This window comes from Mesocricetus auratus, unplaced genomic scaffold (assembly GCF_017639785.1).
Source record: "Mesocricetus auratus isolate SY011 unplaced genomic scaffold, BCM_Maur_2.0 Super-Scaffold_100007, whole genome shotgun sequence".
Lineage (NCBI taxonomy): Eukaryota > Metazoa > Chordata > Mammalia > Rodentia > Cricetidae > Mesocricetus > Mesocricetus auratus.
Genome location: NW_024429191.1, coordinates 31,097,253 through 31,123,096, shown reverse-complemented (window position 1 = coordinate 31,123,096; position 25,844 = coordinate 31,097,253). Strand labels below are relative to the sequence as shown.

Here is a 25,844-nt window from a genome sequence, read left to right as displayed (position 1 = left end):
ATTCCAGCACCCAGAGGCAGAGGCAGAGGCAAGTGGACCCTGAGTTCCTTGCCAGCCTGGTCTACATAGTGAATTCCAGGACAGCCAGTGCTATGTAGTAAGGCATTGTTTTAAAAAAAAAAAAAAAAAAGGAAGAGGAGGAGAAGAAGAAGAAAAATTAAAAATATAAAACTTGGAGTCTAGTGAGTTAGCTCAGAGGTTAAGAGCACTGGCTACTCTTCCAGAGGTACTGAGTTCAATTCCCAGTAGCCACATGGTGGTTTACAACCATCTGTAATGAGATCTGGTGCCCTCTTCTGGTGTGCAGGTAACATGCAAGCAGAACGCTATATACATAATAAATAACTCTTAAAAAGTAGATGGAGAAAATGAACTCCTCTATGCTGTCTTCTGAACTCCACATGCATGCTGTGCATCTCCCTCTATTGCACACAAATAAATATAAAAATAAATAACTTTGCTAGTAGCCTGGAGTGACTTATTTGGTAAGTTCTTATCTAGCATTCATGGATCCCAAAGTTTGATCACAATACCACATAAAACCATGCATGGTAAGGTCGGTTGATACTGATGCATTCCTTTAATCCCGTATTCACAAGGAAGAGGCAGGTAGATCTTTGTGAGTTTGAGGCCAACCTGGTCTGCAGAGCAAGTTCTAAGACAGCTATGATTGTTACACAGCTGCATAGTAAAGCCCTGTCTTAATAGGCTTTTATGACTAGGGAATTAACTAAGTAGTAGAGTGCTCACTTCACAATGCAAGGCCCTGGGTTTGATCCCTGGCACTGCAAAAGAAAAACAACTAGTTTATAAGAGAATATAGCATATAGGAGGGGGAGGAAATACTTGTAATTACATATCTGATAATAAATTTATTTATTTTATCTATGCGTCTCTGTTTCTGCTGGTGTCAGCAGGGGCCAGAAGAGGACATTGGATCCCCTGAAGTTGGAGTTATCGGTAGTTGTGAGTGCCTGACATGGGTGCTGGGATTTGAACTAGCATCCTCTGGAAAAGTAACACTGAGCCACATCTCCAGGCCTAATAATCGATTTAATGTGGACAATACATTCAAAACTTATTTTTCTTAGGAATCAAATTTCTTTTCTTAGATGGAATCAAACTAGGAAGAAAATAAGGGTGCACGGAAAATTATAAGGAGTCAGTTTCTATATTTACTTGTCAAAAAGTAAAGATTTTAATGAAATAATTAAATTGTTTTCAGACCCGGTCTCATACACCCTAGGCTGGCCTTGAGCAGGAATTTTTCTTTTAACAGTATTTTATAAATTGGACATGGTAGTACACTGTGATTTCTGCACTATTGAGACAGAAGCAGAAAGATGATCCAAGTCAGTTTGGACTACATAGTAAAACCTTGTCTCTAAACCAAGCAAGGGGCTAAGGAGATAGCTCTGTCAATAAAAGTGCTTGCCTTGCAAGCCTAAGGACCTGAGTTCTACCTCCAGAACCAACTTAAGAATGTCAGGCCCATGTGGTGGTGTACTTGAAAGACACAGATACCTGGGCCTCGAAGGCCAGCCAGCCTAGCCTAACTGGTGAGCTGCAGGCCAATGAAAGATCGTGTCTCAAAGGAAGTGGGTGGTATTTCTGAACATGCTACTCAAGGCTGTCTTCTGGCTTCCACATGCACTGGCATATACGCACATGGACATTAAAAATTCAAAACAAAACCACATCACCAAATGAGTAAATGAAAGAACAAATATTCTGAGAGGCTCACTTAAAATGATGAGAGCAACTTCTGGTTCACCTGCATTTGTAGTCCTGTTAGTAGGGCACTGGTTTGGAATTTCCTTTATGAAGAAGCATCTGCCATCTGAGTGACAAAAATACTAGTAAACTATTATTTCAGATAAAACTAAAGCATTCTTGGTGAACATAGTGGGGCACACCTTTAATCTCAGCAGGGAGGCAGAGACAGGCGGATCTCTGTGAGTTTGAGGACAGCCAGAACTACATAGTGAGATCTTGTCTCAAAACATTCTTGTATTTTCTGTTAACTATTATCTACAAAAGTCAGAAGGTAGTGTTTCATCCCCTGGAACTGGAATTCCAGTATGAATGCTGGGAACTGATCCTCTAGAAGAGCAGCTAGTGGTCTTAACCACTGACCCATCTCTTTAATCCCATAGCTGTCTAATATTAAAAATGTGTCTTTAACAAGTGTAGTAACCACATAGCATTAATCCTAGCACTTGGGAGGCAGATGCAGGTGGATCTCTTGTGAGTTCCAGGTCAGACTGGTCTACATTAACAATGTCATGGCAGCCAGGGCTACACAGAGAAATCCTACTTCAAAAAACAACAACAAAAGATAAATAATAAAATTAGTGCTTCTTTATTCTTTCAGATGTTTTTATACCTATGCCAGAGAACTTACTAGTAAACCTAAATGAAAGTAAAGAGGTAAGGCATACTTTCCTTCCTGCCATTTTATTTTAACACAATGCATATTTCTGAAATGAACTTTAGATTTTGCTTTTTCTTTGATACTTTAGGCTATGTATCATTTTATATCTACTCTTAGTTTAAGTTCACTGGATGGATGGTTCTTGAGATCAGTTGTATACTGATCGTCTTTTAGTCTAAGGCAGCAGGTTCTTTGTTGTGGAGCAGAAGCTATGCCTCTTCCAGGAGGAAGAGCACCTGGAGGAGGTGTGGTCTGAGGCCATGTGGGAGAGGGAGGGTTGCTGAAAGAACACTGCTGGTCACTGCACAGAAGCACATAGCCAGGCTGCTCTCAGTGCTTTTGCTTTTCTGATTCACAGAGTGTCATTGGGTCAGTTCAGAAGAAACTCTTATTACCTGCCTGGAAATTGCCATGACATAATGCAGTGAGAGGTGAACAGAGTGTGTCTGAAGGGGGGATGTTGTCTACCCTGTACCTGCATATATGGCGTAGGGCAACATTGAACTAGCAAGTCTGTGGGCCCCGCTTTCATCAGTGGGGACTGTGCTGTGTAGCACAGAATATTTTCCCCAGTAATTCTCTTTTATCTGTACAACCTAACTTAAAGAGGCAGTTGGTTTGACTTTCTTTTTCTTTTGTAGTAACACTACTAGTTGGCATTGTTACTGACTATCTTAGATTTTGCAACAGGGAGGAGTTAAACTCACTTTGGAACTTAAGAGAATAAAGTATGTAAAGGTGATGGAGAAAGCCATATTCCTGGCTTTAAAATAGACAAATTTCTAAATTGAATACATGCTGGACTTACAGTCTTGCTGGACTATTGCATGTGCAAGAACTGTAAGGCTCCAGTTTTGATGTCTTGCTTGCCAATTTATAATGTTTACTTAAAATGGCTTTCTTGTCATTGACCAACTTCATTGTTTCTTGTAGTGTCCATAGATTCTCTGACCATCATCATGATTCAGTGTCCTGTCTATTGTATTAGATAATGATTTATTGTGGAAAAAATGTAATTGTAACATTCTCGAGTTTTCTTGATTTATTTCATAAGCTTGTCCAAGATTTACTGAAAAGTTTGCCACAGATGTTTACTAAGACACTGGAGACCCAGAGTGCCTTGGGTCCTGCACTGCAGGCTGCATTCAAGCTAATGTCACCAACTGGGGGTCGAATGTCGGTCTTCCAAACACAACTCCCAACTCTTGGTGTAGGAGCCCTGAAACCACGGGAGGAACCCAACCAAAGGTCATCTGCTAAGGTTAGACCACTAGGTGTATATAGCCTGGTCTGTGCTAGTACTGTCTCTTAGACCTAAGAGCTTGTTTTCCATTTGTTTGCTTTATTATTTTCTTGGCTGTGAAGAAGAGGGACTGTTGGTAATGAATAAAGGGTTTCACTTTTTTACTTTTTTTGTTGTTGTTTTGTTTTTTGTTTTTGTTTTTCCACCTGCCTCTGCTTCCCGAATGCTGAGACTAAAGTTGTGCGCCACCACCGCCCAGCAAGGGTTTCACTTTTATGTGCATGTGATTGTTTTATTCTTTTTCCTACCTGCCCGATACATCTGTGCTTTATCATCTTTAATATCTTAGGCTCTTAGAAATTGAACCTGGCCGGGAATTGGTGGTGCACACCTTTAATCCCAGCACTTGGGAGGCAGAGGCAGGCGGATTTCTTGAGTTTGAGGCCAGCCTGGTAGAGAGGGGATGAGGGGAGGGGAGAGAGAGAGAGAGGGAGGGGGGGAGGGGGGGAGAGGAATAAAAAATAAAAATAAAAAAGAAAGGGTCGTAATCAGGCAGATTAACAGCCAGGGATTGCTTGCTTTTGAGTTCCTTGTGTGTGTGAATTAGGAATTTGCATTTCCCAAAAGAGAAAAACAGGTCCACCATATACTTCCCATATTATTAATGACTAGACAGCCTAAGTTCTATTGCCTATTAAACAGGGGTTAGACATCAGTAACTGATATATTATATCCTTCTATTTCTTTGTGTATGAAGAGAAGATGATGCTAATGCCCAACTCTTAGGGTAGCTGAAATGACTAAATACATGTCATTTATGAATTGTTAGCATGTCCCCAGCATATGGAGCATTTAGTAGGCCAAAGTTAAAATAATACTTTTATCTTTGTCTATTACAAAATTAATGTAATAGAAGTTTTTCTTTTCTTTTTTGAAAGTATTTACTTTTTTTTTTTTTTTTGAGACAGGGTTTGCCTGTCCTGGAACTTGCTCTGTAGACCAGGCTGGCCCTCGAACTCAGAGATCCACCTGCCTCTGCCTCCTGAGTGCTGGGATAAAGGCATGTGCCACCAATGCCTGGCATGAAAGTATTTCTTTTTAATAATAAACAGAATAAACATAAGTCCTCAGAAAGTGCTTTAACATTGCGGTATACCTAAGTGTATATTTACATTTTTTTGATGAATTTAAAATTTTCTCTTTCTATCCTGCGATTAATAGGAAATACACCTGACACCATCCACTGACTTTTATAAGAAATTAGCCTTGGACTGTTCTGGCCAGCAGGCAGCTGTTGACTTATTCCTTCTCAGTGGACAGTATTCTGATTTGGCTTCTCTAGGTAAGTTCTTACCTCTTTCTCTCTCTCTCTTTTCTTTCTTTCTTTTGACAAGGTTTCAGGTAGCCCAGGCTCACCTTCAATTTCACCTGGTTCCCAGGATGACCTTGAGTTCCAAATTGTTCTGCTGCCATCTCCCAAGAGCTGGAATTACAGATGTGTGTTCTCATGCAAGTCCTTTTTTAAATGATTTTTAAAATGAATGTCAAAATGATGTTATTATGATAATGTTCTGTTTTTGAAATGGGATCTTGCTGTGTTAGCCATGCTTCTCTCCAATTTTTTATTTTTGTTTTTTCTGAGACAGCATTTATCAGTGTAGCATTGACTGTCCTGGAATTTACTTTGTAAATTAGGCTGGCCTGAAACTCAGATATCTGCCTGCCTCTGCCTCCTGAGTGCTGAGATTAAGGGTGTGTGCTACTATGCCAGGCAAGTGTTCTCCACTCTTGAGCTCAGTAATTATTCCGTCTCCCATCCTCACACACCCCACCTTCTCAAGTAGCTCAAACCATAGGCCTGTGCCACCATGCCTAGCCACATTGCTAGTCAGTCAGTTCAAATGTATTAAAACCTCATACTCGGGCTGGAGAGATGGCTCAGAGGTTAAGAGCACTGGCTGGTCTTCCAGAGGTTCTGAGTTCAATCCCCAGCAACCACATGGTGGCTCACAACCATCTGTAATGAGATCTGGTGCCCTCTTCTGGCCTGCAGGGATACATGCAGGCAGAACACTGTATACATAATAAATATTAAAAAAAAAAAAACCTAATACTCTTCTACCTTTTTTTTTTTTTTGAGACAGGGTCTCTCTACAGAGCCCTCGCTGTCCAAGTGCTGGGAATAAAATCATACACCATTACAAGTGGCACTCTACTCTTAACTTAGTGAAAGGGAGGTGGAGAGCTTGCTTGCTATGCCACTATTATAAAGGAGTAAAATATTCTTTTTGATGGTACCTTGAGAAGCCAAAGGAAAATGTGTGCAGTTACTTTGATGTATTAGTAGCTACTGTTCTACAGGAGTATTGAGAGGCTGAGGAATGAAGCATATATATATATATATATGTGTGTGTGTGTGTGTGTGTTTATATGTGTGCAGATAGATAGAAGCCAAGTTATATTACCAGTACTACATTAGTTCACAGCTGTCTATGACTCCAGCTCCAAATAAATTGATGCCTCTGTTACAAACCTGACACACACTTGCACGTAGTTTAAAATAATAACAATAAATCTTTTTGTTTGTTTTGTTATGTTTTTCGAGACAGGGTTTCTCTGTAGCTTTGGTGCCTGTCGTGGAACTAGCTTTTGTAGACCAGGCTGGTCTTGAACACACAGAGATCCACCTACCTCTGCCTGCCTCCCAAGTGCTGGGTTAAAGGCGTGCGCCAACACTGCCCAGCAACAATAAACCTTTAAAACTTGAGGATATATGTATGTGTTCTCTCTCTCTCTCTGTCTCTCTGTCTCTGTCTCTCATGCACACACACACACACACACACGCGCGCGCGCGCGCGCGCGTAAATGAAGAGGTGACTAAAAAGAGTATGTGTTCTCTTCCAGGCTGTATTTCTCGGTACTCAGCAGGCAGTGTTTATTACTATCCCTCTTACCATCATCAGCACAATCCAGTCCAAGTGCAGAAATTCCAGAAGGAACTACAGAGATACCTCACTCGGAAGATTGGATTTGAGGCAGTCATGAGGATCCGGTGCACCAAAGGTGGGAACACTTTATTTCCCTCATAAGGCTACATGTTGTTGTTTTCAAGATTTATTTATTTTATGTACATGTATCTGCATGAACACCTGCTTGCCAGAAGATAGCATCAAATGGTTGTGAATCACCATGTAGGTGCTGGGAATTGAACTCAGGATCTCTGGAAGAGCAGGCAGTGCTCTTAACCACTGAGCCATCTCTCCAGCCCCTACATGTTTTTTTTATACAGTAAAATTATGCAAAGATATATTACTGAGTTTTAGAATGTAAAATTATATAATATGCAGTTAAAGGAGAAAAACTATTTTACGACAGGCAGTATTAGGGCTAGAGAAATGGCTCAGCAGCCAAGAGTACATACTGCTCTTGCAAATGACTCAAGCTATGTCACTAGCAGTCACACTGACTTGCAACTATCTGTAACTCCAGCTCCAGGAGACCTGATGCCTCTGGCTTCTGTAGATACCTACACTCATGTGCACAAACCTGCACATAGATACACACATGCACGTAATTTAAAATGATAACAATAAATCTTTAAAAAATATGGAATATTGTCAATGTATTTAAAACTACTGAACTGTGTACATGAAAATGGTAAATTTTATGCTGTATGTGTTGTTTCCATTTTTTTTAAGAGACCATATCTCCAAAGAAAATGCATAAAGTAAAAGTAAAAGAATACATAAAGAAAAAGTGAACACATAACAATCATGTTAATAATTTCTTTATTCTAGGTCTTTCCATTCATACTTTCCATGGGAACTTCTTCGTCCGTTCTACAGACTTACTGTCTCTTCCCAATGTCAACCCAGATGCTGGGTATGCGGTGCAGATGTCAGTAGAAGAAAACCTTACTGACACTCAGCTGGTTTCTTTTCAGTCAGCACTCTTATATACATCAAGTAAAGGTATGTTTTTGTTTGTATTTGTTCTCACAATGTTTTTAGTTTTGGAGACAAAGTCTCACTCTATAGCTCTGCTCTGACTATCCTAGAACTAGCTGTATAGACCAGACTAGCCTCGAACACACCTACCTATGCCTCCCATCCTCTGAACAGATGTTTAGGTATACAGTGCATGATTAACTAAGCACAAAGTATAATGATCAAGTAAGCTTTATGGTGTGCTGGTGTCTACTATAGCTTATGATCCTGTCTTCAGTACCATAGGTGTTGATAGTATCAAGATAGTACAGATTATTTGTAATGATAAGAATCTTATTGCTGTTCTTGGTAGTTAAAAGATTTTCTTTTTAATTTTTATTTTATGTCCATTTGTGGTTTACCTACACATATGTCTGTGTGAGGGTGTCAGATCTGCTGGAACTGCAGTTATGAACAGGCATGAGCTGCCATGGCCATGTGGGTGCTGGGAATTGAACCCTGTACAGCCAGTGTTCTTAACCACTGAGCCATCTCTCCAGCCCCCCCATTTCATTTTAAAAGAAAAAAATTTTTTTGGCTCCAGCACTCAGGAGGCAGAGGCAGGTGTATCTTTGTAAGTTTTTTCTTTTTCCTTTCCTTCTTTTTTTTTTTTGAGACAAGATCAACACACACACACTTGGGTTCCTCCTGCCTCAGGTTCCCAAGTACAGGCATTATAGACATGCACTTGCACTATCCACTACTCCCAATAACAGATTTTTTTTTTTTTTTGGGTTTTTTGGTTTTTTACGAGACAGGGTTTCTCTGTATTGTTTTGGAGGCTGTCGGTCCAGCCTGGCCTTGAACTCACAGAGATCCGCCTGCCTCTGCCTCCGGAGTGCTGGGATTAAAGGCGTGCGCCACCACCGCCCGGCTCAATAACAGATTTTTATTTATGATCAAACACTCTAGTTAAAAAAAAAAATTTCTCTAGACTGGAGAGATGGCTCAATGGTTAACAGTGCTGCTTCCTGCTCTTCCAGAGGACCCAGATTTCTGTTCCCAGTCCCTATGGCAGCTAACAACTGCCTATAGCTCCTGAGGATCTTACCTATCAACCAGGGCTATACTGGGGATGTAGCTCTGTTGATAGGGTGTTTGCCCAGCATACACAAAGTCCAGATCTATCCCCAGTGCAGCATAAAGCAAGCATGGTGGTGCACCCCTGTGATCTCAGCACTTGGGAGGTAGAGACAGGATGATCAGAGTCATCCTTGGCTACATTTCAAGTTTGAGGCTTGCCTGAGAATTATGAGACGTTGCCTAAAATACATAACTGATTAATGAGGCTAAAGTTATAACTTGTAGTGGAACTTGTACTTAGCATGTATGATGCTGTGGTCACAATGCTCAGCACTAGAAATAACCACAGGTCTGGCATTTAGTATTACCTAGAAATTTTCATATGGGTCTTTTTATTCATTGATTGCTGTTGTGATTGCCAAAGAAAAGATACTGTGATATTAATTTAAAATTTTTTTCTGTGATTAAAAAATATGTGTTGGTTGTGGTGGCACACACCTTTAATCCCACCACTTGGGAGACAAAGTGAATCTCTATGAGTCTGAGGTCAGCCTTGTCTATTTAATGAATTCAAGAACAACTACATAGTAAAACCCTGCTCAAAAAAACAAAACAAACAAGTATGTATAAAATTGGGGGCTGGAGAGATGGCTCCAGCTATTGACTAATCCCAGCACTCAGGAGGTAGAGGCAGGTGGATCTCTGAGTCTACAGAGTGAGTTCCAGGACAGCCAGGCTACATTGAGAAACCCTGTCTCTACAAAAACCAGCAAAAAAAGAGCATTGACTGTTCTTCCAGAAGACCCAGTTTCAGTTTCCAGCACTCACATGATAGCTCATAACCATCTGCAACTCTAGTTCTAAGGAATCCCATGTTCTCTTCTAGCACCAAGTATGAATATGGTGTACTAACATACATGCAGGCAAAACACTCATCAAATAAAAATAAATAAATCTTTTTTTTTTGTTTGTTTGTTTTTGTTTTTTGGTTTTTTTTTCGAGACAGGGTTTCTCTGTGGCTTTGGAGGCTGTCCTGGAACTAGCTCTTGTAGACCAGGCTGGCCTCGAACTCGCAGAGATCCGCCTGCCTCTGCCTCCCAAGTGCTGGGATTAAAGGCGTGAGCCACCAACGCCCGGCTTAAATAAATCTTTTGAAAGGGAATTTATTAGGCATAGTTTGTGCCTCTCTAATCTTAGCAGTCAGGAGACTGATGGAGTAAGATTATGAGTTGGAGGCCTGCCTGGGCTGTATCTTGATCCTGTTCAGGAGGGAAAGAAAGAAAAAGCCAGCAAGCATATTACCAACTATAATTTCTGCTACCTGTTTAGTAATAACTTAAACAAGAGGAGTTCCATAGTTACAATATAAAGCCTGAAAAAATATTTTCTGGTGGTATCCCAGCTTCTTCTATTTATTCATTCATTCATTCATTCATTCATTCATTCATTCATTCATTTATTTTGGTTTTTCGAGACAGGGTTTCTCTGTGGCTTTGGAGGTTGTCCTGGAACTCATTCTGTAGACCAGGCTGGTCTTGAACTCACAGAGATCTGCCTGCCTCTGCCTCCTGAGTGTTGGGATTAAAGACATGCGTCACCACTGCCCGGCGTATCCCTGCCTCTTATATGACCTTCTGGGTTCTAATAAAGGAAGAAATGATTTTAGGGGCTGTCAAGGTGGCTCAGCAGGTAAAGGTGCCAGTCACCAAGACTGATGGTTTAAATTCAGTCCCCAATGCCCATGGTGAGAGAGCCAACTTGCAGACCTCCACGTACAAATAAGTAAATAAGCAAAGTGATTGTCTGATGAGTATGAGAAGGGGAAGAAAGAGTGACTTCAACATAACCTTTTCCTAAAAAACAGCTATTGTCTTTTACCCCTAAAGGTGAAAGAAGAATTCGTGTCCATACTTTGTGTTTGCCGGTAGTTTCCACCTTGAATGAAGTCTTTCTTGGAGCTGATGTTCAAGCAATTTCAGGGTTATTGGCCAATATGGGTAAGAAATTGTTACCAGTTTAAATATTTTACATCATACCATTAAACACATATGTATGTTTTTGTTTTACCTAAAGATGTCACCTTAGAGGTTTTGATGTTTGTATATGTATCTGTTTCAGTGAAAAGGCCCACTGTGCTGATTGGGTCTGTTTTGCTTGTATAAACAGCTTTATTGAAGTATAGTTATATATTAAGGAATTTCAGCCATTTTAATTGAATAATTCATTATTTTTAACATGCTTACTGAGTTATACAGCCAACATCACAGTTTAATTTTAGAGCATTTTCATCAACTGAAAAGAATCTCATGCCCAATTAGTACCTGCTCCTTGCTCCTTCCCTCACTGGCCTTAAGCCATCATTGAATGTCTCTCTATAGATATTTGTTTCTTTGGACTTAAGTAACTATATCTCCTTTTTGGAGGGGTGGATATTTTTGTTTTGTTTGTTTGTTTGGTTTTGGTTTTTTTCAAGACAGGGTTTCTCTGTGTTTGTGTAACCCTGATTGTCCTAGAACTCGCTCTGTAGACCAGGCTGGCCTTGAACTCACAGAGATACTCCTGCCTCTGACTCCTGAGTGCTAGGATTAAAGGCATAGGTCATTACCACCTTCTTAAAAAAAAAAAAAAATATATATATATATATATATATATATATATATCCTTTATTTTCTTCTGAAACTTTTTTTTAAAGATTTTAAAATATCTTTATTTGCCGGGCGGTGGTGGCACACGTCTTTAATCCCAGCACTCCAGAGGCAGAGGCAGGCAGATCTCTGTGAGTTCGAGGCTGGGCTGGACCGACAGCCTCCAAAACAATACAGAGAAACCCTGTCTCATAAAAACCAAAACAAAAAAAAAAATCTTTACTTTTACTTTATGTGTATGGGTGCTTTGCCTACATGTATGTCTGTGCATACTCAGATGCCTGGTATATGAGGAGGCCAGGAGAGGACATTGGAGCCCCTAGATCTATAGTTAAGGATGGTTATAAGCTGCCATGTAAGTGCTGGGAACTGACTCTAGGTCCCCTGCAAAAGCAATAAGTGCCCCTAATTGTGGAGCCACCTCCCCGACCCCTTTAAACAGCATTTCTTATAGAAATGTTTAGTATGAACACTTGTTGGAACTACTGCTGATAAAGCTTTATTAGTTCTGCATTGGATAGCAGATGGCAGTGAACTGTGAGGCAGGGCTGAAACATCTGCACCCAAAAATATTGCATGCAGCCCTATGTGGATAGGGATATACATATACAGATCGCGTTTTTTATTGATGATGAATCACAAAGAAACTTTAAAACAATTTTGGCATATTCATGTTTTCTCCTTTTACCATATTCAAAAGCAAGTTGCATATTAATGAGATGGATGTGCTTTATTTTTCCATGAATTAAACCTTGGATATATGTTCAGCATTTCTTAAAGTTGGTGTATATTTTGGTTTTATTATCATCAATGCTGAGAGAACTGCCTCATCTAAATAATATAGCTAAAATTTGTTTACAGCCATTATTCTGTCCTGATCTCAAGATTAACTCACTTAACAACTTTTTATGAACCTCAACTCAGCAATTCAAACAACAGTTTTAAAAAATGAAACATTTGGGGCTGGACTGATGGCTCAGTGCTTAAGAGCACTGGCTGCTCTTCCAGAGATCCTGAGTTCAATTCCCAGCAACCACATGGTGACTCAAAACCATCTGCAATGAGATCTGATGTCCTCTTCTGGCATATGTAATAAATCTTTTTTGTTTGTTTGTTTTTTTCGAGACAGGGTTTCTCTGTATTGTTTTGGAGCCTGTCCTGGAACTCGCTCGGTAGACCAGGCTTGGTCTCGAACTCACAGAGATCCGCCTGCCTCTGCCTCCCGAGTGCTAATTAAACCATTGTGTCTTATAAGAGTATGTACAACATTGCTATCCATTACACAAAGCATCTGAGCTGAGCCAAGAGGTCTCAGGTTCAGCTGTGTGTTCAGAATAGAGGCTACTACAGCAAATTCACTGCAGTGCAATAAGGTTGAATATTCCCAGAAACACCTGGGGTTTGTTGTGTGTGTTTGTATTAACTTCTACTTGTTCCAACTTCAAAAACCTTTTGCATGAAGCAGTGGTGGCACATACCTTTAGTCCCACCACTAGCAGAGACAGGCAGATCTCTGTGACTTCGAGGCCAGCCTTGTCTACAAAGTGAGTTCCAGGACAGCCTCCAAAGCTACAGAGAAACCCTGTCTTGAAAAAAACAAAAACAAAAAACCTAAACATATGTCACTTTCAAACATATGTTCATAACCTTGTTTAAATCTGCTGTGAAAAAAATTAATTAGGCATGGTGATGCGTGCATTTAATCCCAGCACCTGGGAGGGAGAGGCAGGCAGATCTCTGTGAGTTCAAGGCCTGCCTAATCTATAAATTGAGTTCCAGGAAACCAGGGCTGTTACACAGAGAAACCCTGTCTTGGGAGGGTGTGGGGGGAGGAGAGGGGCATTCATTGGGCTAGCAAGATGGCTTGACAGGTAAAGGTATTTGCCAAGTAGCCTGACTACCTGTTCGATACCTGAATATTCATATGACGGAAAGAGAATCGACCCCTGCAAACCATCCTCTGACTCTGTGTGTGTGTGTGTGTGTGTGTGTGTGTGTGTCTGTCTGTCTGTCTGTCCATGTTCTCTTCTGCCCTATTAGAATCACCGAATTTCTATCTTGTTTCTTTCTTGTCCCTACTCTCACCTCACTAGCTGTCGATAGGTCAGTGACTGCCAGCCTGAGCGATGCCCGGGATGCTTTGGTGAATGCTGTCATCGACTCTCTCTCGGCATACCGATCTTCAGTCCTGAGTAACCAGCAGCCAGGCCTCATGGTTCCTTTCTGTTTGAGGCTTTTCCCACTCTTTGTGTTGGCTCTCCTTAAACAGGTAAGAAAACACAGACTAGCACAGTAAGAATGTTAAAAAGCTTTTTGACATTAACCCAGTTAAATTTTCTAAGAATGGGTACTATCTTTTATTAAAGTATTCAAGGGATTTATAGCCAAAGAAATTTATGGATAATTTAATGCAAGTGCCTAACATATAAGAGATAACTCACTCATCAAGGACTGTGCTGTGACCACAAATTTAAATGATAACTAGCTTTCCAAAGAAAGAGTTAGAAATTGTGTTGTTGATATAACAAGCCACACGTGTTGCATGTTCTCACATATTCAGAAGCTTAGAAATGAGCACATGGACTCAAAGAGCAGAATGACAGTTTTGTTAGAGACTGAAGACTGCACTCGGGAGGCAGAGGCAGGTGGATCTCTGTGAGTTCGAGGCCAGCCTGGTCTACAGAGTGAGTTCCAGGACAGTCTCCAAAGCCACACAGAGAAACCCTGTCTCGAAAAACCAAAAAAAAAAAAAAAATCACAGAAATCCACCTGCCTCTGCATCCCAAGTGCACTGTTATACACAATTTTATCTCTTGTTTTATAGGAAGTAACCTGTGAACACCAAGATTTTTGCCTTTATTTACTATTCAGTTCTAGCACCTAATATGTAATAGACAATAAATGGAAAAGATTTTAGTGAATTGTTTCACTATAGTGATTATTTATTTTATTCTTTGTTTTATATTTATTTGTTTTATTTTATATGTATGAGTGTTTTGCTTGCATGTGTACTTGGTGCCTGTGGAGGTCAGAAGACAACACCAGATGTATGCTGGGAACTGAATCTGGGTCTTCTGCAAGACCAACCAGTGCTCTTAACCACTGAGCTATCTCTCAAGCCCTATTTATTTTATATTTACAGGTGAAGTAATTCATTAACATCTTTCTCATGCTGTGCCAAAGCCTCTATTGCAATTACCTAGGCCACCAGCTTTCAATACATGCTGATTAATGGGCAACCTCAGGAGTGCAGCTATCCTAGGCATAAAAAGCTGATTTGGATCTTTGGGACAGTGAGTGTAGATGAACACCAGGCAGACACCCATCAATGAGGGACATGTGACAGTCTAAGTTAGGTGCAATGGGGTCAAAGCTCTGTCAGTGTTTTACCCGAGTAGTCACCTGAGCCTGCCTTGAATGCTCTCTGCTCACATTTGGTTTGTTGTTCCTGCCTCTTTTACTCCTTTCACCAACTGGAACCCTTTAAAACCTCACCTTAGAACTTCGCTGGTCTCTATGAAGCTACTACAGCCAAGTGTGTCACAAACTCGGCCACTGTGCTGCTGTCCCCATTCATGTCATCCTGCATAGGCTTGTAAGATCTGCTGTACTGTTTGTTTAATTTCTCCAGTTGTGGGAGAAGCACCTGTGCGTTCAGATCTGGTGTACTGTTTGTTTAATTTCTCTAGTTGTGGGAGAAGCACCTCTGCGTTCAGATCTGGTGCACTGTTTAATTTCTCTAGTTGTGGGAGAAGCACCTCTGCATTCAGATCTGGTGCACTGTTTAATTTCTCTAGTTGTGGGAGAAGCACCTCTGCGTTCAGATCTGGTGCACTGTTTAATTTCTCTAGTTGTGGGAGAAGCACCTCTGCATTCAGATCTGGTGCACTGTTTAATTTCTCTAGTTGTGGGAGAAGCACCTCTGCGTTCAGATCTGGTGCACTTTTTAATTTCTCTAGTTGTGGGAGAAGCACCTCTGCGTTCAGATCTGGTGCACTTTTTAATTTCTCTAGTTGTGGGAGAAGCACCTCTGCGTTCAGATCTGGTGCACTGTTTAATTTCTCTAGTTGTGGGAGAAGCACCTCTGCGTTCAGATCTGGTGCACTTTTTAATTTCTCTAGTTGTGGGAGAAGCACCTCTGCGTTTAGCCACTGTTAACTACCGTGCAGCAGGCACAGCACACATGGTGAGTCTTTCTGTATGTCGTGTACGTCCCGTCTCCATTGCCGCTGCTCAGCTCCTTCACCAGCACTGAGCAGACATGCTTAGCCATGAGGAGGCCGACACCAGGGAGATTGGGTGGCTCCACTGTGGTCCAGCATTTGATTACTTGAGACTTTCAGGTGAGGCTGCAGAGTAATTTACTATAGGACTTCTTAAAAGGTATTTTCAAGGGACAATTTATGATAAATTTGCTAATTCTTCCTGAAGATCTTTTAGCAACTGACATTTACAAAATTCTGTCTTTTTTTTTTTAATTGGGGGCATGGTTTTTCTTTTGTTACAGAAGTCTTTCCAGACTGGGACGAATGTACGTCTAGATGACCGAATTTTTGCCATGTGTCAAGTGAAAAACCAGCCGTTGGTTCACCTTATGCTCACAACACACCCCAGTTTGTATAGAATTGACAACCTCTCAGATGAGGTAAGGTCAACTCCCTGTTCTGTGGCTTTTTCTGAAAATTGTTTTGCTTAATTATATTCAGTCCAGAAATAAGAGTTTGTTACTTAGTTCTTTGTTCTTTTTCTAGGTAAATGCACAGAAACCTTTATTTTTAGGAAAGTTCCTAAAAAATGATGACTTTAAGTTTTCTAAGACACATTCTCTTTCTTTAATTTGAAATTTATAGATATACTATAGAAAGTGGCCGGGTGGTGGTGGCACAAAATCCCAGCACTTGGGAGGCAGAGGTAGGTAGATCTCTGTGAGTTCGTGGCCAGCCTGGTATTCAAAGAGAGTTCCAGGACAGCCTCCAAACCTAGAGAGAAACCCTGTCTCAGCCAGGCAGTGGTGGCGCACGCCTTTAATCCCAGCACTCGGGAGGCAGAGGCAGGTGGATCTTTGTGAGTTCAAGACCAGCCTGATCTACAACAGCTAATTCCAGAACAGCCTCCAAAGATACAGAGAAACCCTGTCTTCAAAACAAAACAAACAAACAAAAAAGTGTCTCAGTTTCTATTGCTGTGCTAAAATACAATGACCAAAGGCGACTTGTCAAGGAAAGGGTTTATTTCAGCTTGTAGTTGGTAGTTCATCATGCAGAGAAGTTAGGATAGGAACTGACAGGAAGACCAGGGATGGTGCTGCTTACTGGCTTGTAGTTGGTAGTTCATCATGCAGAGAAGTTAGGGTAGGAACTGACAGGAAGACCAGGGATGGTGCTGCTTACTGGCTTGCTCCTGATGGTTTGCTAAGCCTGCTTGCTTTCTTTCTTTTTTTTTTTTTGTTTTGTTTTGCTTGTTTGTTTTGCTTTGTTTTGTTTGTTTGTTTTTCGAGACAGGGTTTTTCTGTATTGTTTTGGAGGCTGTCCTGGTGTCCTGGAACTCACTCTGTAGACCAGGCTGGCCTCGAACTCACAGAGATCCACCTGCCTCTGCCTCCCTAGTGCTGGGATTAAAGGCGTGCGCCACCAATGCCTGGCTCAGCCTGCTTTCTTGCACACCCCAAGATCACCACCCACAATTGGACTACTCTCACATCACTCACTAATTGAGAGAAATGCCTCATATCTGGTGGGGGCATTTTCTCAGTTACGGTTCCCTCTTCTTAAATGTTTGGCCTGTACCAAGTTGGCGTAAAATAGTCAGCACAGAAGATTCTTACATACCCTAGCCATTCTCCTCTAGTATTTAATTTTCTAGTTAGCTGGGTTATAGCCAATTGGCTTATGCATATAGCTCCAATGACTTTGGGAGGCTAAAGCAAAAGGATCACAGGAGCACATAAGTTTGAAACAGTCCTATCTCAGAAAACAAAACCCAAAAGATTTAAAAGTAAATGTAAAACTATATTATATTTGTAAAATTCAAGAAAACAAAATTGCTGGGAATAGAGGTACACGTAACATTTAATCCCAACGCCCAGAGGCAGAAGCAGGCAGATCTGAGTCCAAAGCCAGTCTGGTCTACATGCCAAGATCCAAGACAGTCAAAGCTTCAGAGAGAGATCTTATCTCAAAAAGAAAGGAAGGAAGGAATATATTACTAGTAACTAAATTCCAGATTTGGTTTGTATTTCATTAATGCCACTATATGTTGTATTCACTGAGTTCATTTTTTAAAATAAGTTAGAAAGCCAAGCTTGGGTGGAGCAGTGGTAGTGCACACCTTTTATCCCAGCACTTGAGAGGCAGAGGCAGGCGGATCTATGTGAGTTCAAGGCTAGCCTGGTGTACAAGAGCTAGTTCTAGGACAGCCTCCAAAGCCAGAGAAACCTTGTCTCAAAAAACCAAAACATAAAACAAAACAAAAAAGTCAAGCTTGGTGGCACATGTCTGTAATCCCAGCACTTGGAAGGTGGATTAGAAGACCAGCCCCAGGTATAAGGGGAGTTCTAGGCCTTCCTGGCTAACAGGAGACCCTCTCTCAAAACCAAACAATTGGAACTGAGAATGTACTCTGTTGGTAGAATGCTTGCCTAGCATTGGAGAAGCCTGGGTTCCCTCTTCAGCCCTGTATAAACCCAGCATGATGGCTCATACCTGCAGTCCCAGCACTTGGGATGTGGAGGCAGGAGTATCAAAAAAGAAGTCAAGGTTATCTTTAGCTACATAAGGAGCTGGCAGTTACCTTGTATCTAAAGATCTGGTTAAAAAAACAAAAAAAGGGGGGACTGGAGAGATGACCCAGTAACTTAAGAACACTGGCTGCTCTTCCAGAGGACTGAAGTTCAATTCCCAGCTCCCACATGGCAGCTCACACCTGTCTGTAACCCCAGTACCAAAGTTTCTGACACCTTCGCACATACATGCAGGCAAAACCAATGTCCATAAAGTAAAAAGAAACTATAAAAACAACAACAGAAGATGAGAATGGGCTGGAGAGATGGTTTGTTGGTAAAGTGCGTGCTGCATAAGCATGAGGACTTGAGTTAGTTCCCAGGACTGGGAACCAGAGGCAAGAGGATCCCTTTAATGCACTGGTCAGCCAGATAACTGAGTCAACAAGCTCTGGGTTCATTGAGAGCTTGTCTTAAAGAATAAGATGGAGAATAACAGAAAAGACACCTACCATTTACTTCTAGCTACACACACAAGAAATAAATTAAATATGATCAGAATTCGATTTCAATTACTAGTCACAGTGATTTTAATATATATATTACTCCATCTTTACTAAGGATAATTGATTTGCCTAATTAAGTTCTAAGCTCTTAGGAGTCATATTCATTTAACTGTAGTTCTATAGGGCTAACCATAATACCACATACCAGTAATTTCAAAATTTAAGAGGAGTAGGCAGAAAATTAAGAAGTTCAAGATCTCTTCAGCAACATAAGAAGTTTGAGGGTAGCCTGGACTTTATTAGACCCTTTCTCCAAAAAAGCACTGAGGCGGGGGTTTGGTTCAAAGGATAAAGTGCTTATTGTGGAAGTGTAAGGACCAGAATTCAGAACTCACATAAAATGTAGGGCAGGCATAAAAAGCAACAAGCAGACATAGCAGCCACTTGTAATCCCATCACTCTGAATACAGGCAGCAGATCTCTGGAACAAGCTGGCTAGCTAGACTGTCTAGAATTGGTGAGCTCCAGGTTAAGCAAAAGACTGCCTTGAAAAAGTAAAAGACACCCACATCAGTTTTGAGCTGGTGCGCAGGTGCACACACACGACCATATACCTAGCACTTGTGAACATGTGCCATATACATGTACATATGCAAACATATGTATATCATGTCTGTGTGTCACCTGTGTAAAAACCTTACTGCTTCCTTCTTCAGGGAGCTCTCAACATCAATGACAGAACCATACCTCAGCCCCCCATTCTTCAGCTCTCAGTGGAGAAGTTGAGCAGGGATGGAGCCTTCCTCATGGATGCAGGCTCGGTGAGTGGATTTATGCAGCCTGATGAGCTCAGTGTGCTGCTGGGCCTCCTTAGCACTTGGCTTCTGCTGCCTTTCTTTAATCTGTATGTGGGTGTTGCCTTCTCCCTGCAGCCTCGTTTCACAGTGTGCAGTAGTTCTCTGTACAGCCTCACTAAGCATGCTTTACTTTTAACTTTTTAAAACATACCCAGTGGTAAAAGTGTCAGACTCACTATTAGGCTGCCTCTCAGAATAGTGTGTTTCTGTTTGCAGGTACTGATGCTTTGGGTTGGAAAAAATTGTGCACAGAATTTTCTCAGCCAAGTTCTGGGAGTTCAAAACTATGCATCAATTCCACAGATGATGGTAAGCTTTTTATGTTAATAATCATAGGGGACTTAAAGGATATTTTAAATAATACAAAAACATGAATTCCATTTCCAAATCAGAAATTAATACTCCAAGTTTCTCCTGAAGAGTAAATATGTCCTCACAGATAGTATCTTTCTCTCTTCCACCTGTCAGTGCTCATTTTATGGTTTGGTTTGGGTGCTGTGATCCAAGGACTTGGAGATCCTTCTGCCTCAGCTTCTTTAGCAGACAGGGTTACAACCACACACCGACATGCCAAGCTCATCTTCTCCTTTTTGTTTGGTTGGGTTTGAGTTTGGGGTCTTGGGTTTTGGTTTTTTCAGACAGGGTCTCACTTTGTAGCCCTGGCTGGCCTAGAACTCACTATGTAGACCACATTGGCCTCAAACTCACAGAGAACCACCTTGAACCACTACACGTATCTCATCTTGTCTTATAATGGTATTTTGGTTAGCCTCAGACATGTTTTTATTTTATGTGTATGAATATTTTGCTTGCATGTAAATGTGTGTACCACATGCATGTCTCATGCCTGTGGAAATTAGAACAGGGTGTTGGATCCCCTGGAATTGGGCTTATAGTTGAGCACCATGTGGGTGATGGGACGTGAACCCAGGTCCTCTGCAAGAGCAATACATGCTCTTGAGCTGAGCCATCTCTAACTGCTTCCCTCGGTTTTTTGACAGGGCCTGCTGTGTAGCCCAAGCTAACCTGACATACAAGTTCATCCTACCTCTCCTTCTGAGAATGGAATAACATGGTTGTGTGTGTGTGTGTGTGTGCATGCATTTCATTTCATTGGTTTTGTTTTTGAGGTAGGTCTTGTGTCTGGATATGGTGGTGCACACCTTTAATCCCAGCATTCAGAGGCCAGGCCAGCCAGCCAGTGCTCTTAACCACTGAGCCATTTCTCCAGCCCCTCCTGTATTTATTTTTTATTTTTATTTTTTCTGTTTCTTCATTGGAGTTGGGAATATGAATGTCAAGGCTCAAGTGTGGAGTCACTCTCCAGGGGGCTGGAGAGATGGCCCAGTGGTTAAAACATTAACTGCTCTTCCAGAATTCCCAGCAACCACATGGTGGCTCACGACCATCTGTAATGAGATCTGGTGCCCTCTTCTGGCTTGCAGGGATACATGCAGAGTAATAAATCTTCAACAACAACAACAAAGTATAGAGTTAGAGGACAATTTTGGGGGGTTGGTTCTTTCTGTTTACCAAGTCAGTCTCAGAGATCAAACTCAGGTCATCAGACTTGGTAGCAAGTGCCTTTACCCACTGAGCCCTCTCTTGATCCTCAGGATTCATGTATCTAGATTTAGATGTCAAGATTATAGTTAGTATATTAGCTTTCAGTTCTTGAGCAACACTACTGGACTGGATGAATAGGCGTTTTAAGTAATGAAATAAGAAAACTGTTCTATTAGTAATAACCACCTTGATGAGTTGGTTGATTCTAAATTTCATTATGAAGTGAAGAGCGGGGAGGTTTTCCTAAATCAGAACAGTACAAACTATACCCAAGAGCCTGCCACCTGTTTTGTAATTAAGATTTTATTGCAACACAACGCTTACTTCATATCCATTCACTTACTTCAGGGTAGCAATGGCAAAGCTGAGTATTTGCAACAGAGACAAAATTACTTCAGAACCTAAAATATTCACTCAGTGGTTCAACAAAATCATCAGCTGATTGTTAAATGTTAAAATCTGAAGAGAGCTTCAGCCTACACAGTAGATAATAGCAGTAACTGGAGTTTTGTTTAACAGACAGACCTTCCAGAACTGGATACACCAGAATCTGCCCGAACAGTAGCTTTCATCTCGTGGCTTAGAGAACAGAGGCCATTTTTCCCAGTACTCTATGTAATCAGGTAAGTCATATTTTTAATGTGTCAGTGTCTGGCCTTACAAGGACATATTTAGTATGTGTATGACCTAATTTGTAATTAAGCCTTTTAAAAGAACATAAGAGAGTCAGGGGATATAGATTAGTTGGTAGAATCTTACGTAGCATATTCTGTAGCATATTGTGCAGTCCCCAGCACAATATAAAACAGTGCATGGTGACACAGGCTTGTGATCCCAGCACTCCAAAGGTGGAAGCAGGAGCATCACTTTAAGTTCACCCTCAGCTAGAATGATCCAAAGCCAGCATGGACTACATGATGCATGCACTCTCCCTCCCTCCCTCCCTCCCTCCCTCCCTCCCTCCCTCCCTCCCTCCCTCTCCCTCTCCCTCTCCCTCTCCCCCTCTCCCCCTCCCCCCCCCCTCTCTCTCTCTGAGACAGGGTTGCTCTGTGTAACCCTGACTGTCCTGGAACTCGCTCTGTAGACCAGGCTGCCCTCAAACTCACAGAGATCTCCCTGCCTCTGAGTGCTGAGATTAAATGCATGCACCAACCACGACTGCCCAACTTTTCTTCTTTTGGTTTTGAGACCCTGTCTCAAAAATACAAAAGAATATAGCTGAGTGGTGGTGGCACACACCTTTAATCTCAGCACTCAGGAGCGCAAAGACAGGCAGATATCTGAGTTTGAGAGCAGCCTAGTCTAAAAAGCAAGTTCCAGGACAGTTAGGCTACACAGAGAAACTGTCTTGAAAAACCAAGAAAAATCTTTTAATAAACTTGCTAACAAAAATATCAGTAGTTTCCCCTAGTTCTGAATTAAAATTTTCCTAAATAAGTTTATTAGACCAACCAGGTGCCTTAGGCAGGCAAGATGAAGCAGATGCAACATATCTTTACATAACACACATCCTTACATTGTTAAACAAATGCAGCATAAATAAATGTAACATCTTTGCCTAGTTAAAATAATATTCCACGTGTTTTGCCTGTGTGTGTGTGTGTGTGTGTGTGTGTGTGTGTGTGTGTGTGTGTGTGTGTGTGCACACCATATGCATACCTGGTACCCTTGGAAGTCAGATGGAGGGCATTTTATCCTCTAGAACTGGACTTAGAGGCAGTTGTGATCCACCATGTAGAAGCCAAATGAGCGTAGTTCCTCTGTAAAAGCAGCAAGTGCTCTATAAGGCCAAATTTATTTTAATTACCACAGTAAATCATAGTTTATTCTTCTGCATCTAAAGTACATGAACATTCTTGCCTTTTATTTCTAAGGGAGGAGAGTCCAATGAAAGCAGCCTTCCTTCAGAACTTGGTAGAAGACAGAACGGAATCTGCACTGTCGTATTATGAATTCCTCCTGCACATACAGCAGCAAGTGAACAAGTGAACAGAGCTGCTGAGGAATCACATGCAGAGTTCCTGAGAATGCAGTACCTTCCTTTCCTCCTACAGATCGTGAGCAAATGTGATGAGTAAGATGTTTCACTGTGATTTCAACAACTATAGCAAATAAAGACCACAGCAGAGTCAGGTGTGAACTCCAAAATACTGTATTTTTCAAATCAAAATAGAGGCCTATACAATTGGAAGCCTTTTTCCCCCCTTTGCTGCCAACTATGTTTGAGTTGTTAGAGATTGAGATGAGACAATATCACAGAGGCAGAGTACATTTTATAAAATAAAGACTTCTGTGTTCTGCATTTCTAGTTCTCATTTTTTTTCCTGAGTTTTTTGGCTGCTACATTTAAAAACCTCACAAAACTAAGTGTTGCAGGGAAGTTTCAAATGTATCAATAATGATCTTTTTTAAAATTGGAAAAGCTGAAAGTCAATAGACTGTAGAAAAGCTGGAATCTATTCCCTTTACATTTTTTGTCCCACCCCTACCCTTCCTTTCTTAAGGAAGAAAAAGAAAGGATCATGTTAACAAAAACTGGAGTTAACTAGCTCTGGCCTTGCTTGGGAAGAATATAAAGTAATTGTCAAGCTTTAAAGTCTGTCAGTATTCTCTCTACTTGAACAAAGTCACTTTAATTTGAGGTGAAAACTGTAATTAGGTGGTTTTCTGCTGTTTTATTCTGCCATGAATAGACTTAGAGCTGTCTTAGCAAATATGTCAGGACTGGCAATGATAATAGGAGCTGGAAAATTTGGGTTATCTTGAGTCTCTGAGTGGGCTTTTGTTTGGTACATTTCTGCTGTGACTGATACAAAGTTAAAAGTGGTTATTTTGATAAAATGAGAGTGAAAAAAGTAAAGGTTCTGTAATGCCATCTCAGAGTTCATCACCATTTCTCTAAGGAGTTTAATAATTAAATTGGAAGCCACTCACATATTCTGAGATATTAAAACCTGCTAAAGTATGAATGCTGCTGTTCAAGGTGGTGGATATTAAGATTGTACAAATCCATCCTGTTAAAGTTTTAAGGGAAACTTGATTTCTGAACATGCTCTCCAGACTGCTTTTGATTCAGTTAGAGGACTATTACAGTCAAACTATCAGATGGCTTTTGTTTACAAATAGGTAAATTATCCATATGTATTTAAAGTGCTGTGATGTGTTTTTAAGAGTTTGGATCAGTTTTCACAGGTTTATCTTGTCTTGTATGAACTTCAATGACCTTTGTGTATAATAATGAAGAGACTTTGTTTTTTGTTTTCATAGGTTAGAAATGTGTTTACAATCTCGGTCTCACATGATCACCAATGAAATAGTAACTTTCAGGTTTACACCCACATGGGCTGTCTTTAACTCCTGGGAAGGGAAGCAGCAGGTCCCTGGAGTATATAACTGCTGTTTGCAAAACAGCTGCTGCAGAATAACTGTGCTTCACGAGAATAACAGTGTTAAGGTTTTTCTCTTTTAATCCCAAGCCAGACGTGATGGTACATGCCCCTAACCTGGTACTTAAGAGGCCAAGACTGGAGAATTGCTAGCCTAGGCTACATAGCAAGTGCCAGAACAGCAAGACTTTGTCTCAAAAAAGACAGCTGAAAAATTAGTTTGTTTCCAATGTACACATAGTACACTGAACCCAATTTCTCTTGAAAGCTGCTTCATTTATTGAGAAGCACTTTTCAACTATAACCAATTCAATTTATATAATTTGCCCTCTCTTTAAGAAATAGCCATTATGTTCTAATGTTCCTTTAAATGAACTAAAGTTTTCTTCTTGATGTGATTTGAAATGTTGGTATTTGTAGGCTCTTTCTTTCATAGTAAGGAATCTTCAGAGGGAAATGTTGCACTCCTAGGGAAACCTTCCTTGTGCCTCAGACCTTCCCTGAGTGAGTGACCCTTATTAGCTAGCACCCCTTTGGTTAGTATATTTCACAGATTTACTTTTAATTTTTATTTTAGATATTGTGTAATGTGTAATCCAGAGTAATTTTATAACAGTCATAAAAACATAACTATTTAGGGTTCATAATTTTCATTCTTTGGATAAGAGAATGAAACTTTGTGGAATATTGATATAATTATTTTTTGCAATATTGAATGTTTTACTTTGTTTTGTTTTGTTTTGACAGTAAGACACTACCCATCCTCTCATCCTATATTACTTTCTGATGTAAAGCAACTAATATTTACACTATGCCATATTTTTTTTATTGTAGTTGTAAATTATGAAAGATCCTTGAATTTTCTACAGATCTACAACTACTAAAGTAACAGACAAGGGCAATCTTGATATATAAATCTGAGCATGGCAGTTCTACCATAAAAAGTACTCTATTTTTCTAATTTCTAGAATTTTTAAAATAATGTTTCTCTAAGTCTGACATACTAATATTCACTCAAGCAGTACCATTTATTTTAGCTTGCATATATTTTAATTTAATGTAATGTATTGAGTCTAATAGACTGTTTTGCAATAATTAGAATAAAAAAATGTAAACTTCTAATCAGAGATGCATAACAGCTGTTATCTAGGGGACCACCAAATGTGATTTCACAGTTTTAACTATTAGAAACACAATCCTTACATAGAAAATTTAATTTTGTAAAGTAGTGTATAATATTGTAACATTAAGTCCTTGTTCTTGAATCAAAAATAAGTATTGATCTTCAATGTGTTGTGTTCAGTCTCGCTTCTCTGAAATGTTAAGAAACAAGATTTGTCTTCCTTTTTACAGATTGTAATTTTCACTGTTTTATTCCTGTTTTTTAAAAGAGTCATTTGTAACCCATGCAAACAATCATTTGATCTGTGCTAACTTATGAATCTGGCTATTCAATAAAGTTAATCAAAAGAGCTTTAAA

The 25,844-nt window shown here is 40.4% G+C and overlaps 1 protein-coding gene across 2 annotated transcripts in view; it reads left to right on the top strand.

Annotated features, from left to right (window-relative positions):
• Positions 1–25,844, top strand: part of Sec24a (SEC24 homolog A, COPII coat complex component) — a 60,545-nt gene extending 34,701 nt beyond the window's left edge. For both annotated transcript variants that reach the window (XM_040748579.1, XM_040748580.1), the window contains exons 12-23: positions 2,375–2,430; positions 3,489–3,695; positions 4,899–5,019; positions 6,582–6,740; positions 7,475–7,648; positions 10,573–10,683; positions 13,425–13,600; positions 15,839–15,976; positions 19,272–19,376; positions 19,629–19,721; positions 21,498–21,601; positions 22,853–25,844. In XM_040748579.1, coding sequence (XP_040604513.1) covers positions 2,375–2,430; positions 3,489–3,695; positions 4,899–5,019; positions 6,582–6,740; positions 7,475–7,648; positions 10,573–10,683; positions 13,425–13,600; positions 15,839–15,976; positions 19,272–19,376; positions 19,629–19,721; positions 21,498–21,601; positions 22,853–22,967 — 1,559 coding nt within the window. In that variant the 3' untranslated portion in view covers positions 22,968–25,844. The remainder of the gene's footprint in view (positions 1–2,374; positions 2,431–3,488; positions 3,696–4,898; positions 5,020–6,581; positions 6,741–7,474; positions 7,649–10,572; positions 10,684–13,424; positions 13,601–15,838; positions 15,977–19,271; positions 19,377–19,628; positions 19,722–21,497; positions 21,602–22,852) is intronic.